The sequence below is a fragment of the Arvicanthis niloticus genome, chromosome 24, assembly GCF_011762505.2.
Source record: "Arvicanthis niloticus isolate mArvNil1 chromosome 24, mArvNil1.pat.X, whole genome shotgun sequence".
Lineage (NCBI taxonomy): Eukaryota > Metazoa > Chordata > Mammalia > Rodentia > Muridae > Arvicanthis > Arvicanthis niloticus.
In genome coordinates, this window is record NC_133432.1 from 24,787,681 (window position 1) to 24,802,997 (window position 15,317).

Below are 15,317 nucleotides of genomic sequence, written 5' to 3' on the forward strand. Positions count from 1 at the left end.
GTCCCAGCGGTGTCAGCAGGGACATGCTCACTGAGGAAATGTCAACAGACGGGAAAAAAATGAACGTAAAGAAAGACCACAGCTCAATGATATGTAGTACAGGGACTGAGAGACCACCCACAGCCAAGGTCTTAAAGGTCACCCCACATCCAGGGACATAAAATCTGTCCTCGGTGCCCATCTGTGAAAGTTCTCTCCTTGTTTTCTTACTGCTAAAGAGGAAGTGAGCTGGCAAAGCAGGGCCCCGAAGTAGGGGCACAGCCTTTAATCTCAGCATTCCAAGGACAGGGGCGAGGGGGTGGGGTGGGGGGGGATCTCGGCTAGTTCAAGTGCAACGGGGGTCTACACATCCAGGTCAACCAGGGCTATATAGCCAGTTCCAGGTCAGCCAGGGAGAGACACTGTCTCAACAATTCTCAAAACGCAAGGCAAGCGATTCAAAACTGCTAATGTTTAACTAAAGACTTCAAATGAAAACCTTTGTGCTTGCCAGAAGCACTTGGTGGGATGTGTCTAGGCAGGCAGACTATGGAAATGAGCAGTTTGCTCGGAAATCACCAGCCTTAAACCTTGAAAATGCTACCTTGGGGGAAAAGGTCTTTTTTTTTTTTTTTTTTTCCCTGTTGATACTGGTGATGAAACCTGGGGCTTCTGACCCAAACCCTATTATTTCTTTGAGACAGACTCTCACGTACCTCAGGCTGGCCTCCATTGCCCAAGTGTTGAAACTACAGTTATGTGTCATGTCAGCTTTTGTTGTTGCTGCTGTGTTGAGACAGAGTCTCCCTTATCTAGTCCTAGCCTTGCCCAGAACTCACTCTCCTCCTGCCCGTCTTGTTACTGTAAGAATGACAGGTGTGGCTGGGCAGTGGTGGCGCACGCCTTTGATCCCAGCACTTGGGAGACAGAGGCAGGTGGATTTCTGAGTTCGAGGCCAGCCTGGTCTACAGAGTGAGTTCCAGGACAGCCAGGGCTACACAGAGAAACCCTGTCTCGGAAAAAAAAAAAAAAAAAAAAAGAGTGACAGATGTGTATGTACCATTATTCCTGGCCAGAAAGTATCTTTTGTTTTGTTATTGTATTTTATTTTGTTGTATTTTTTAAATTTTTGTGATAGGGTCTCACTATGTAGCTCTGACTGGCCTTGAACTTACTGAACTTACAAAGATCCATGTGCCTCTGCTCCCAGGTGCTGGAATTAAAAAGACCTGTGCCACCAAGCCTGGGCCTAGAAAGTTATCTCTTCAAAAATACTTATTTTAGCCAGGCAGTGGTGGCACACACCTTCAATCCCAGCACACAAGAGGCAGAGGCAGGCAGATCTCTGAGTTCAAGCCTAGCCTGGTCTACAGAGTGAGTTCCAGGACAGGCAGGAATACATAGAGAAACTCCATCTTAAAAAAACCAAATACTGTGATTATGTGTATTCATGTGTATCTACATGTTTGGTATGTGCACATGAGTGCAGGTGCTCTTGGACTCTTCTTGGAGTCCAGAAGAGGGTGTTGGACTCCCCTGGAACTTGAGTTACAAGGGATGTGGGTGTTGCAAACCAAACTCGACAAGAACAATATGGTCTCTCAACCAGAGAGCCTCTCTTTAGTCTACAAAGTGAGTAGTTCCAGGGCAGCCAAGAGCTACACGGAGCTGTCTCAAAAAAAAAAAATCCATGAACGTAAAAAGAAAACAAAACGAACGAAATGAAATAGAATAGAATACAATTAAATAAGATATAATAAAATGTCTCTCTTTCCCCGCCTCTCAAACGCCAGCTCCTGTGGCCACTGCGGCCTCTAGCGGCCAGGGGTGGCTACGCCATGCTCTCTGCGCGTGCGCAGTAAGAGACCGCCTCTTCCATTACGCACTTCCGCTTCCCTCTCAGCGTTGCCCGGAAACCAGGACCCCAGACTTCCGTCAAAGCGTCATGGGGCGGAGCTTCGGGTGGCGGGAAGAGCAGGTACCGGAATGGAGGTTCAGGAGAGCGGCTGTGGCCCGGCTGAGAGTGGGGCGCAGGAGCCCTCGCCTGTCCCCAGCAAGACCGCCGGCCACTACGAGCTGCCGTGGTGAGCCTGCGGCCATAGTAACGCGCGCGTAGAGGTGATGGCGAGTGAGGACGGGCCGAGCTTCAGAGACCAGATCGAACCCGGGTTCGACCTGGGTCTAGGGGGGCATACCGAAGATGCAGATATCACCAGGAACGCAGATTTTTCTTTTTCTTCTTGAAGCTAGGTTTCTGGGTTTTTTTTCTTTCCTTTATTTATTTATTTTTTTTGGAGGGGGCCCTTGTCTTGTATAACCCAGGCTGGACTCGAACTCACTACGTAGCAAAGGATGACTTTGAACGTTTATCCTGGGGTGACAGGCATGCATTACTTCCGTAAAGCAGTGTTGGGGATGGAGCACAGAGCCTCGTGCATGCTAAGCAAGCATTCTACCGACTGAGGCCCATTCACAACCCTGGGTTTCACTGCAGCCCAAGCTGGTCTTGAACTTTCTGTAGTCCTCCTGCCTCAGCTTCCTAAGTGCTGGAATGACAGGTGTGAGCCACCAGGCAAAATTTTTATTTATGGAATTTGAGGGATGTGTGTCTCGAAGTTCACCTGTCTAAGTGATGCTTAAATGTGACTAATAGGGTGTCATGCAGTGCAATGCTAATGGCACCATTTTTTTTTTTTTAAGATTTTTTAATTTCATGTATATGAGTTCACTGTGACTGTCTTCAGACACACTAGAAGAGGGCATTGGATCCCATTACAGATGGTTGTGAGCCACCATGTGATTGCTGGGAATTCAACTCAGGACCTCTGGAAGAGCAGTCAGTGCTCTTAATGGCTGAGCCATCTCTCCAGCCCTGGCTTCATATATTTTTATTTGTTTAAAATCTCATGTAAAAAAATTATCAGCTTCAGCCAGGTGTTGGCACACACCTTTGATCCTAGCACTTGGAAGTCAGAGGCAGGCATATCTCTTGAGTTTGAAGCCAACCAGGGCTACACACAGAAATTCTGTTTAACAAAACAAAATCACTGTGTGTGTGTGTGTGTGTGTGTGTGTGTGTGTGGTGTGTGTGTTTGGTGTGTTTGTTAGGGTAGGTCTCACTACTCTAAGCTAGCTGTACATTTTCTATATAGCCAAGAATGACAAATTCTGATCCTACTGTCTCTTCCCCACCTATGCACAGGGGCTACAGGTATATGTCACTAGTTTGAGCTTTTAATTTTTTGGATGGAAACTGATGCCAGGCCACACACTATCATGGAGCTACCTACACCCAGCACTAGATTTTCTAAAGTAAGGGTTTTTTTGACACCAGACCACAGAGAGATTCCTCAGTTCACTGAACTATCTGGACTATCGAGAGCAATGGTTCTCAACTTTCCTATTGCTGTGACCCTTTCACACAGCGCCTCATGTTGGGATGTCCCCGAACCATAAAAGTTTTGTTGCTAATTCATAGCCGTAAGTCTGCTGCTGTTATGAATCATAATGTCAATATCTATTTGCCTTGGGCAACCCCTGTGACAGGGTCATTCATCAACCCAAGGGGGTCACGACCCACAGGTCGAGGACACTGACCTCAAGTAATACTAGAAAAAGTATTACGAAAGCTAGAAATGCCCCGCAGTGGCAGAACACTGTCTGGCATACTCAGGCCCTACAGTTTTATCCCCAGCACTGGAAAAGGAAAGAAGAGAAGAGAAAGAAGAGCGCACCACAGATGTAACTTAGCATTGTCTGGCAGTCATAGAAATAAGTAAAAAGAAAACGGACACCCACATGGAGTGGCATGCACCCGTTAGGTCATTAGCTACACAGTGACTTTGGGCCAGCAATTAGAGTATTTGAGGCTAAGCTTCTCAGCCTGAGTTTAATCCCTTAATTCTACATCTTGGAAGGAGAGAACTGACTCCCAGAGTTGTTCTCTTATCTCCACATCTGTGCAGATACAATTAATGAACATATATGGATCTATACTTAAAGTGTTCAGGAGGCTGGAGATGGCCGATCTCCGAGTTCAAGGCCAGCCTGCTCTACATCAGGAATTCTGGTCTGGCAAAGACTATGTAGTGAAACCCTGGCTCCAAAAAATAGAGAGAGAGGGAAAGGAAAGAAAACCAGCAGAAGATAAAAAAAGAGCAAGTGAAACACTATGGTCAGATCACAGTAGATCTACAACATCTGGACGCAGACCTGGAAAATGAATGGCCTTTTGGCTTTTAACATTACTTGTTTATTTCAAAAGCAGAACTTGGTGGTCTGGAGGCTGAGATAGACGGATCATGAGTTCCAGGCCATCAGGAGATGTGGTCCAGTTGATAGGGTGCTTGCTGTCAAGTGGAAACCCACATTTCCATCCCATCCCCAGCCCCTGTGGACTGGGCGTACTGATACATGTATTTCTATAATCCTAGAACTGGAGAGCTAGAGGCTGAAAAGTTGGAGTTAAAGGTCGTCCTTTGCTACATAGTAAGTTCCAGGCTAGCCTGGACTACATGATACCCTCTCTATGAACAAATAGATTCTAATAGGCACAGATGTTTGGGTTTGTTTGTTTGTTTTTAATTTTATGTCTAGGTGTATTTGGTGCCCTCAAAGGTGAGGAGAGGGAATCAGATCCCCTGAAACTGGAATTAATAGATGGTTGAGAGCCGCCATGTGGGTGCTGGGAAGTTAACCTAAGTCCTCTGGAAGAGCAGCCAGTGCTCTCAAGCACTGAGCTCTCTCCGGCCCCAAGGGAACAGTATTTTAATGAAGTGTCCAAGAGTCATTTCAAAACTGCTTGAGAGCTGCCCACACAGGCTTCCTGGGTATAGTCCCAAACCACCAATTGCTGCAACAGAGGGCAAGGGTAGGCCACCTGGAACAATAGCACACATGGGCCAGCACTGGCTGCCTGTCACCACAGACACCCTGAAGGTAGCCATATGGTATAACAAGTGGGTGCACCTGGGTCCATCGCTGCCTACCTGCAAATGGTTGTCAGGTGTGCATCGGGCCTGGCTAGACAGAAACCACAGCTTACTCTGGTTCCCTGTGCTGTGGAGCGGACAGGCAAGGAGCCAGGTCATACTAAAAGTTCTGTTGTTATCTCTTTTCATTTAAAGTCTTTTCACGTTTCTTTTTTTTTTTTTTTTTTTTTTTTTCTTTTGAAACAGTCTGTATAGCCCAGGCTGTCCTGGAACTCACTCTGTAGACTGGCCCCAAACTCAGAAATCCTCCTGCCTCTGCTTCTCAATTGCTGGGATCAAAGGCATCGCCACCACTGCATGGCTTCACATTTCTTTACTGGGGGGAAGGGGACTCTTGCACCCAACAGGTCAGAGAACAACTTCTAGGAGTCTCTTCTACTGCATGGGTCCCGGGCATCAAACTCAGGTGGTCAGGCCTGTCAGCAGGCACTTTCATCCACTTAGCCATCTTGCTGGCTTTTTTTCTTGGTTTTGGGTTTGTTGTTGGTTGGTTGGTGTTTGTTTTTTGTTTTTGTTCTTTAAGGTTCCCTTTATGTGTGAGTGTTGTGTGTGTGTATGGGACAGTGTGTGCACACAGACATGAAGAGGCCAGGTATGTATGGGACAATGTGTGCACGCAGACATGAAGAGGCCCGGCGAGGACATTGGATCCCTTGGAACCCGATGTTCCAGGAGTTTGTGACCCACTGTGGATGCTAGGAATCAAACCTGGGTGCTCTGCAGGAGCATGCACTCTTGACCACTGAGTCATCTCTCTAAGCCATTATTTTTATTATTTTAAAAATTTATTGAGGGTGTCTGATTTAGCCTAGACTGGCCTTGTACTTGTTATATACTCAAGGATAACCTTGAACTTCTGAACCCCCTGTCTCCACCCCCAAGATACCTGGGATTGCTACCACTCCTGGCTGATTACTTTAATTAATTAATTTATTTATTATGTGCATTGGTAGTTTTGCCTGCCTGTGTGTCTGTGTGAGGGTGTCAGATTCCCTGGAATCACAGGCGGGTGTGAGCTGTAGGTGCCGGGAAGGAATTGAACCTAGTTCCTCTGAAAGAGCAGCCAGCACTTTCAACCACTGAGTCATCTTTCCAGGCCGTGATTATTCATTTATGGGTGAGTGCCTTACATACAAGTCCCACGGTGTGTGCAGGACATCCGTTCTCTTCCTATGCCATCTTGGCTCCGGGAATTGAAGTAAGGCTGACTAACTGCAGAGAGTGCCTTTATGTGCACTCTTGCTGGCTTAAGGGCCATCTTGCTGGCTTCTTATTTCTTCTTTTTTGAGGTAGTTTATGTATATGGCAGAGGCTGGCCTGGAACTCAGTCCTTCTGGCTCAGCCTCTGTGTGTTGGCATTACAGGTAGCACAGCCCCGCCCTGTCAGAATTAGTAGGGTTGCCCTTTCCTGCCCTCTCTTCTGGGTACTGCAGGATAACCATGTCAATGTTTGCTTTTTCCTCAACAGGGTTGAAAAATACAGACCAGTGAAGCTCAATGAAATAGTGGGAAATGAAGACACTGTGAGCAGGCTGGAGGTAAGGGAGCCTGGAGGCCCGTCTGCCATCACATCATGGGTCCAGGAAGCTTGTGGGGATTAGGTTGCTGAGATGGTGACAGAGAGGCCACATCCACTGTTCCACGTGAGGTTGACATACACCTGATGACCAGAAGTTAAGGTGTGGTGATGGGAACAGGAGGCAGCCGCTCACGTGGCACCCACAGTCAGGAAGCAGGGAGAGATGGGTGCTGGTGCTCACCTAACTGGCTTGCTCTTTTTCGTTGGGTGCAGGACCCCAGCCCATGGGGAAAGTACCACCCACATTTAGGGTGGTTTTTTGTACCCCAGTAGAGATCAGAGTTGGTTCCCTTCTGCCCCACTGTGGGGCCTGGTGACGGATGGCAGAACTCAGCTTGGCAGCCTTTGCAGGTGCCTTTATCTGCTAAGCTGTCTTGCTGGCCCCTGTTTTTCTTTGTTTATTTTGCTTTTTTGAGATAGGATCTCACTAAGGTAGTCCTAGCTGGTCCAGAACTATAGTCCAGGCTGTCTTCTAACTCACAAAGATCTGCCTGCCTCTGCTTCCCAAGTGCTGGGATTAAATGTGTCTGCCACCACACCCCAGCTATTTATTTGGTTTTGAGATGGGATTTTTGGTATGTAGCCCAAACTGGCCTTGAGTCCCTGATCCTCGTGCCTCAGCCTTCCAGGTGTTGAGACTGAAGGTAGGCACCGCTACACCTAACTTTTTTTTTTTTTTTTGGTTTTTCGAGACAGGGTTTCTCTGTGTAGCCCTGGCTGTCCTGGAACTCACTCTGTAGACCAGGCTGGCCTCGAACTCAGAAATCCGCCTGCCTCTGCCTCCCAAGTGCTGGGATTAAAGGCGTGCACCACCACCGCCCGGCCCGCTACACCTAACTTAATGACCCTCTTTCACTCAGGTCTTTGCAAGAGAAGGCAATGTGCCCAATATCATCATCGCTGTGAGTACTCAGGACTGGGCCTGTGGGCATCTTGTATCCCACATCCATTTTCTGGCTGGGTTGTTAGGGAGTCAGGGGAGTAAGTGCCGACAGTGGGGAGTTGTGGGCCCAGCGAGACCTACATGGGACTCCTTTTTAATGTGTAAGCATGACTCCTTTTTTAATTAATTCACTTTTATGTGTATGGGCATTTTGCCTGCATCTGTGTTTGTGTACCATGTGCGTGCCTGGTGCCCTGGGGGCGGGGGGCGTGGATCCCCAGGAACTGAAGCTAAAGTCAGTGTGGGGCACTGGGGATGGAACTCAGGGCCTCTGGACAAGCAGCCAGTGAGTGAATGCTCTTAACTGCTGAGCCGTCTCACCAGTCCTCGGGTCCTTCTTGCCTGAAGCACTTAGGGGAACTCTTACCCACAGGGTCCCCCAGGAACTGGCAAGACAACCAGCATCCTCTGTTTGGCGAGAGCGCTGCTGGGCCCAGCCCTGAAGGATGCAGTTCTGGAACTCAATGCGTCAAATGACAGGTACGGTGGGCGTGAGGGCGAGGCCTCCTGCTGTACCAGCTCTGCTCCTGTCCAGCTCGTGCCTGGCACTTGAAGAAAGAAAGAACATAATGCTCTGGCAGAGACCAGAATTCCCTTCCTGCACCCACTCACCTTGCACCAGCTCACAACTGCTTAGAGCTCCAGCTCCAGGCCCCCCCTTGTTCCCTCTACAGGCCCCCTCCCTGCACAAGCTGAGCATCTACAAAGACATTCAAGCGTAAATTGGGCCACTGAGATTGTTTAGGTGGATAAACACCCTCACTGAGCAAACCTCAGAGCCAAGAGAACTCAGGGGACGTTGGAGCTGGGTCTTGAAAACTGTCTCTGACTCCCTCCCCCATTCCCACACAGGAGCCTTCCTCACGATAATGAAACGTTTCTCGGTCTGTGATGCAGGCACCCTTCTGTTTCAGGGGCATCGATGTGGTCAGGAATAAAATCAAAATGTTCGCCCAGCAGAAAGTCACCCTTCCCAAGGGCCGGCACAAGATCATCATTCTGGATGAAGCAGACAGGTATGGGCTGGACATGGGGTTCCCCAAGTAGACCAGGCTGGCCTCAGATTTTCAGTCCTCCATCCCAGAACAGCACAGATGATGGGGCCGTGCCGGCCCCAACCTGGCACCAACCTCCCTCTCACGCTTGTCTCAGCATGACGGACGGTGCCCAGCAGGCCCTCAGGAGAACTATGGAAATCTACTCCAAGACGACCCGATTCGCTTTGGCTTGTAATGCTTCAGACAAAATCATAGGTGAGCGGGCACCCTGGGCAGCTGTGTCCAGTAGGGCTCCCTTTTTATGTCTTTACTTTTTTCATTTGTCTTTGGTTTTGATTGTGTCTGTCCATCTGTCTGTCTGAATATACATGCCCTGGAATTAGTGTTACAGGTAATTGTGAGCCACTTGGTACAGGTGCTAGGAACCAAACTGAGGTTTTCTGTTTCTTCAGCCCTTCACTCTGTGTGTGTGTGTGTGTGTGTGTGTGTGTGTGTGTGTGTGTGTGTCTGTCTGTCTGTCTGTGTGTCTGTCTGTGTGTGTGTCTGTGTCTCTGTATGTGTGTCTGTCTGTGCTGAGGCCTGCCTTCCCTCCAGAGGCAGGACCTGACCTGCTTCCTTTAAGCAGTTAAAGGCAGGTGGTCAAAGGCAGGCATTTATTGGGGTGTGGGGACACACATCTGCACGCATACCTAGAAAAAGATCCTCTGCAGAGCAGGGGGCGGGGCTCAGAAAGCTGGAAATCCAGCCTCTGCTTCGAGTCTGATGGTCCGACGCTTGGCTCAGCTGTCTTCTGATGGCAGCCAGCCTTGCCAGGGAGCCCTCACTGTGCCATCTCTGACCAGAGCCCATCCAGTCCCGCTGTGCAGTGCTCCGCTACACCAAGCTCACTGATGCTCAGGTCCTCACCAGGCTCATGAATGTCATCGAGAAGGAAAAAGTGCCATACACAGATGATGGCCTGGAAGCCATTATCTTCACAGCCCAGGGAGACATGCGCCAGGTTGGTGGTGACCATTGCTCTCTGTCTTAGTCAGGGTTTCTGTTGCTGCATGAGACACCATGACCAAAAAGCAAGTTGGAGAGGAAAGGGTTTATTCAGCTCACACATCCACATTGCTGTTCATCACCAAAGGAAGTCAGGACTGGAACTCAAGCAGGAGCTGATGCAGAGGGCATGGAGGGACGCTGCTTACTGGCTTGCTCAGCCTGCCTTCTTATAGCACCCAGGGCCTCCACCCAGGATGGCACCACCCACAATGGGCTGTCCCCCACCCATTAGTCACTAATTAAGAAATTGCCTATAGCTTGTTTGTTTGTTTGTTTGTTTTTCCGAGACAGGGTTTTTCTGTGTAGTCCTGGAACTCACTCTGTAGACCAGGCTGGCCTCGAACTCAGAAATCCGCCTGCCTCTGCCTCCCAAGTGCTGGGATTAAAGGCGTGCACCACCATTGCCCGGCTGGCCAGCACAGTGCTCTTACAAGTTGAAGTTTGGGAACAAGTGTTGTGCCAAGTCTAGCTAAAATGAAGACTAAGGACCCAGCACCCTGCGGGGGGGGGGGGGGTTGAGGGGGAAGCTGCTGAAGGATGGGTGTCAGGTCTTGGAGAAGCAGGGCAGGGAAAGACATCATGGTTGCCCTTGGTGTATCCCCTGTCTCCTTCCAGGCACTGAACAACCTGCAGTCCACCTTCTCAGGATTTGGCTATATCAACAGTGAGAATGTATTCAAGGTACCAGGGCTGGGGGAGGGCTAGCCTGCAGCAGAAACCATTGGGTGGATGTAGGGCTGGGCATGGTAGTCCACGGCTGTGATTGTGATCCCAGCATCACCTATAGAGTACGACCTGTCTCAGAAAGGACGGGAGAAGGAAGGAAGGCAAGGCCTGATTTAGTAGAGTGCCTGCCTGGGTTCCACTCAGCACCACACAAACTTGGCATCCCATGCCTGTAATACGAGCAGTCGGGGGCTAAGGCAGGAGGACTGTGAGACACTGTCTTGTGCCCAGTGAAAGTTGGCAGGCACTCTCGGCTGGGTGAATGGGCTCCTGGCAGAGTTGGGTCCTTGCCTTCTTTGTTTCTCCACCTCAGTTCTGTCTCTTGTACCCGGGAGACCAATGCAATGGTCCTGGGAAGGTTCCACGTGTAGGTAGTGGAAGATGGGTAGATCCAGGCTAGCCTGTGTGTTACCTGATCCCTCACCTCCCTGAAGAGATGTTCTTACCCTTATCCGTGCTGCAGACTGAGCTCTGGTGCCCTGTCTGAAGTTGCTTGTCCTCCCCTGAGCCATCTCTCCAACCTTTTTTGTTTCTTTTCTTTTTGAGCCAGTCTGTAGCCCAGCCTCTGTCCTCAGGCTGCCCTCGAACTCCTGGTCCTACTGCCTCCATCTCCCTCATGCTGGAATCACAGACGCGTGCCACCATCCCCAGCTTACTCACCTATTTTAGAGACAGGTCTCAATATGTGGCCCAAGCAGTGTCTTTCTGGGCCTCTGGCTGCTTTGTGGTTTGTTCATTTGGGACATGAGGACTTTAATTGCATTGGGAGCTATTATTTTGGGGATGTCCTTGATAGTGAGAAGAGTGTTCCCAAATCCCATTCCAGTTGCTGGAGACTTGGTGAAAACTAGTCTGTAGGGACTCAAGATGTTGTGTCTCCTGATCATTTGCTCAGGTCTGTGACGAGCCCCACCCCCTGCTGGTGAAGGAGATGCTCCAGCACTGCGTGGACGCCAACATCGATGAGGCCTACAAGGTGGGCCTCCTTCCCCTGTCTCCATGGTGCCTTGAATCTCTTCAGTCAGGTGGAGGAGCCCGTGGTAGCTCGGGACTCTGCGACACTCCCCTAACACCTAAAATCACTGAGTTTCAGATAGACTTTCCTTGCTTTGCTCATCACTCAGCCAGAACCAGCCAGAAGCAGCTCCACAGAGGCCACCTTTATTGGGACCAGCATGGCAGGAAGGCAGGATGAGCTCATGGTAGTGGGAGCATGTGCCTTTACTTGTTTTTAATATGCATGAATATTTTGCCTTCATGGAGTCTGCTCATCACATGTGTCTCTGGAGCCCTTGGAGTCCAGAAGAGGGCATCCAGTCCCCAAGATTGGAGTTAAAATTGTGAGCTGTCGTGTGGGTGCTAGGAATTAAACTGGGGTCCCAAAAGAGCAGCAGTGCTCTTAACCACTGAGCCGTCTCTCCAGCCCCCAGGAGCCGCCTCACATCTTGTTGGGTCAGGAAGCATGTACCTGCTGCCTAGCTATAGCGGTTCCACCTCCTAAATGCACAGCCTCCCAGAACAGTGCCACCAGCAGGGCACCAAGTGGTATTTCACACTCAAGCCATGAAACTGATTCATAGAGGCTGGGTGCCCCGAGCAACAAATGCAAGCAGTAGACTGGAAGTCAGCATCATGACCTACTGGAGTTACATCCTACAGAAAGAGCAGCCAGCACCTCCAGTGATGGCACAGTGTCCTGGGTAGAGGACACGTCACATCCTGCTCTGTCTTCCTGAAAATCATGTTGAAGGCCAACCAGGAACCTAGCAGTTATCCGTTACCTGGAAGAGGAGGGATGAAGAAGGGTTTAGTGTGGCTGGAGGGACGGCCTGGTTCTCTGAGCAGATGCCAGTAAGTGTGGATGACTTCAAGTCTGTGTCAGGGATATGATTGGAGACCCTTTAACTGACCCCGAGTTTCCCATCAGTCAAGTAGGGAGACTGACTGGAGTTAGGGCAGAGTTGGACTTAGTGAAAAGTGGGGTACCAGGCAGGGAGACTGAGGGTAAGCTGGAGGCTTGTTACTAAAGGAGGAAGACAGCTAACTCTAGTCCCTGACGCTAACCCTCCATCCCTGTCTAACCCTAACACTGCTAGAACCCATCCCAAGGTGCCAAGGCTCAGTGAATTCTCCCTAGACACAGGCCCAGGCTACGGAAAGTGGACAGGAAGGGAGGAAGGCAAGGGACTAATGAAGTCCTGCCCTGCTGAGGTTGTCTGGTCCCATCATGCAGGGGCCTCTTTCTGACTGAGCCTGGAAGAGCTAGCTGGTGAGGAATTAATTCTACCTGGAAGGCTGGATAGACTTGATATCAGACCATCTTGCCTGTAGTCAGTGGGGCCTGCTGGGATCAGGAAGGGTTTAGTGTGGCTAAAGGGAGGGCCTGGTTCTCAGTAAGAGGGCTGGGTTACCCAAGGCACCCATGGGGCCCACTAACACCTCTGTGAGGTTCAGATGATCCTCAAGCCTCATGGGTCACCTGAGCCAAACCGTTACCCACGGGGTGATAGGCTAGGCCCACCAGAACCACCAGTCCGACTCTGTCTCCCTGTCCGTGAAGCTCACAGTGTTGAGAGCCTGCTGGGTCTTGTGTCTAGATCCTTGCTCACCTGTGGCACCTGGGCTACTCACCAGAAGACATCATCGGCAATATCTTCCGAGTGTGTAAAACCTTCCCGATGGCTGAGTACCTGAAACTGGAGTTCATCAAGGTCAGTCAGAGCTCGGGAATGTCTTGTGTGTGTTCACCTTTTGAGTCTTTGTGGTGTTGTTTATAGTCAGGCTCCCACAGTATTGCCTAAGCGGAGCTTAAGGGCATGTGCCACCACACTGCCTTGTGCTGGCTTCTCACTGCATAGTGCCTTCCAGATCTGCCGTGACGTGTGCCCATGCCCTGGCCCTTATCACTGAGCAGTATTCTGTGTGGCTGTCACTGTCACTTCTTCTCCAGGAAGGGCGTTGGGGTTTCTGTGGCTAAGGCCACTGTGCACAGGCATACATGGGCCCCCACACCTCCCAGCCAAAGTCTTGTTCTACCCAGGTGGGTTCCCAGGCACAAGACCACTGTGGCATGTGTACGCTGAACTTTTTAAGAATTCACCTGGGCTGGCCTAGTTGGGAGAGTGCGTGCCTCGAGTGTGCAGAGCCCTGGGCTTGAGCCGCCGCACTGCATAAGCTGGTGCTTCTGGGCGTGGGGTGCTGTCAGCCCTGCACAGAGAGACCTCAAACAAAACAGCAACGGCAGAAATAACTGGGTGTCCTTTTGCCCAGTTCAAACCCTGGAGGTAGAGGCAGAAGAGGCAGAAGCTCAAGGCTACCCTCAACCACGTAGGGAGTTTGAGGTCAGCCTGGGCTCTGAGACCCTAGTACACTGGGCCTGTAGCTCAGTGCTGGAAGATTTGCTTCTCAAGCTTGGAACACGCTTTTACAGTGCGAGCTGAACTTGAGTGAAGCCAGATCTGACCTGTTACCATGCCGCATTCTGAGGTCCTTGTGTCGGTTTTGAACCAACCACAAGTTAGCTGGGAAGGAACTAGTCCCCCTTACCCACCTGCTGCTCTCTGCTTGTCTTTCAGGAGATCGGGTACACACACATGAAAGTGGCGGAAGGAGTGAACTCCCTGCTGCAGATGGCTGGTCTCCTGGCCAGGCTGTGTCAGAAGACCATGGCTCCAGTGGCCAGTTGATTTGAGACATCCTCCACTAATGGAACTAGGGGAGTCCTTGTCGCTGAGACACTGATGTTCCAGCTGGCTTTCTGGTTGTGGGAGCTGTGTCTCAGCCTTTGCTAGAACATGCCCACTATGTGTTTTAGTTCTGTGAGAACAGGGTCTCTTGTAGCCCAGGCTGACCTTGAACTCCTGGTCCTGCCTCTTCCTGCCACCAGGACTACACCGGGGTTACAGGTGTGTGTCATGTTTGCTTTCTACGTACTAGGGATGGAACCTCGGGCTTGTGTGTATCAGACAAGCACTCTGCCCTTCGGTGTGTGAATTTGGCCTCAGGCCCTGGACATGGGGCATGATGGGAAAGCTCTGTCCTCAGTCTTGTTGTAGCTGATTAAAGCCTTTGGGTTTTTGTCTTGCAGTGCTTAATGCTTGAGGCCTTGGGGGAAAACCAGCATCTTGTTCCTGTCTGTTGTACCCAATAGTAGAAAGGGTGCCCCAGGGCCAGCAAGAATGTAGTGGGTCTGGCCACACACCTGGCCACTTAAATTCCACCCCAGAACCCACAAGAAGGTGGAAGAGAACTGACTCCACAACATTCTCTGGGGAGCTGGTGTAGTGTAGCACACCTTTAATTCCAGCACTCAGGAGGAAGAGGCAGGTGACCTCTGTGAATTCAAGGCTAGCTAGTCTGCATAGTTCCAGGACAGTCAGTGCTACATAGAGAGGCAGGCCTGTCACAAAACAAACAAAAAAGATGTCTTCTGGGTCTTGTACACATGCACAGATAATAAGTAAAATTATAAAAATCTTTTTTTTTTTAGAAGATTTATTTAGTTTATGTATAAGTACACTGTTGCTGTCTTCTGACACACCAGAAGAAGGCATTGGATCCCATTACAGATGGTTGTGAGCCACCATGTGGTTGCTGGGTATTGAACTCAGGATCTCTGGAAGAGCAGTCAATGCTCTTAACTACTGAGCCATCTCTCCAGCCCATAAAAGTCTTTAAAAATTAAAGAAATTAAGCCAGGCACAGTAGCATATACCATAACTTTTTACAATGATTCATTTACTTAATATGTATGAGTGATTTTTTATTTTATTATGTGTGGGTGTTTTGCTTGCATGTGTGTCTGCTCACTGCACACACGCAGTGCCTAAGACTAAAAGAGGGCATTGGGTCCCTTGGAATGGGAGTTACAGGTAGTTGTGAGCCTCCATGAAGTGCTGGGAATTGAAGAGCAGGCAGAACAGCTTAGCCATCTCCCCAGTTCTGAGAACCCATAATTCTAAGGAGGCTAAGTTCAAAGCTATAATAACTTACAGAATTCATCTCAGAATGAATTTGTGTCCAGGGAAAGGGGATGGACATGAAGTGTATAACCC

At 49.8% G+C, this 15,317-nt stretch overlaps 1 protein-coding gene across 2 annotated transcripts; it reads left to right on the forward strand.

The window, feature by feature from the left end:
- The first annotated feature begins 1,904 nt into the window (after positions 1 to 1,904).
- Rfc2 (replication factor C subunit 2) lies at positions 1,905 to 14,349 on the forward strand. Of its 2 annotated transcripts, none has more exons than XM_076923118.1 (11): positions 1,905 to 2,063; positions 6,439 to 6,508; positions 7,410 to 7,451; positions 7,866 to 7,972; positions 8,407 to 8,508; positions 8,645 to 8,745; positions 9,333 to 9,490; positions 10,153 to 10,218; positions 11,159 to 11,239; positions 12,824 to 12,974; positions 13,839 to 14,349. In XM_076923118.1, the coding sequence occupies exons 1-10, from the start codon at positions 1,966 to 1,968 to the stop codon at positions 12,929 to 12,931; spliced, it is 933 nt and encodes a 310-aa protein (XP_076779233.1). In that variant the 5' UTR covers positions 1,905 to 1,965; the 3' UTR covers positions 12,932 to 12,974; positions 13,839 to 14,349. The 2 variants fall into 2 exon arrangements, with proteins under 2 accessions (XP_076779233.1, XP_076779232.1); XM_076923117.1 differs by having other exon boundaries at positions 12,861 to 12,974.
- Positions 14,350 to 15,317: the final 968 nt, after the last annotated feature.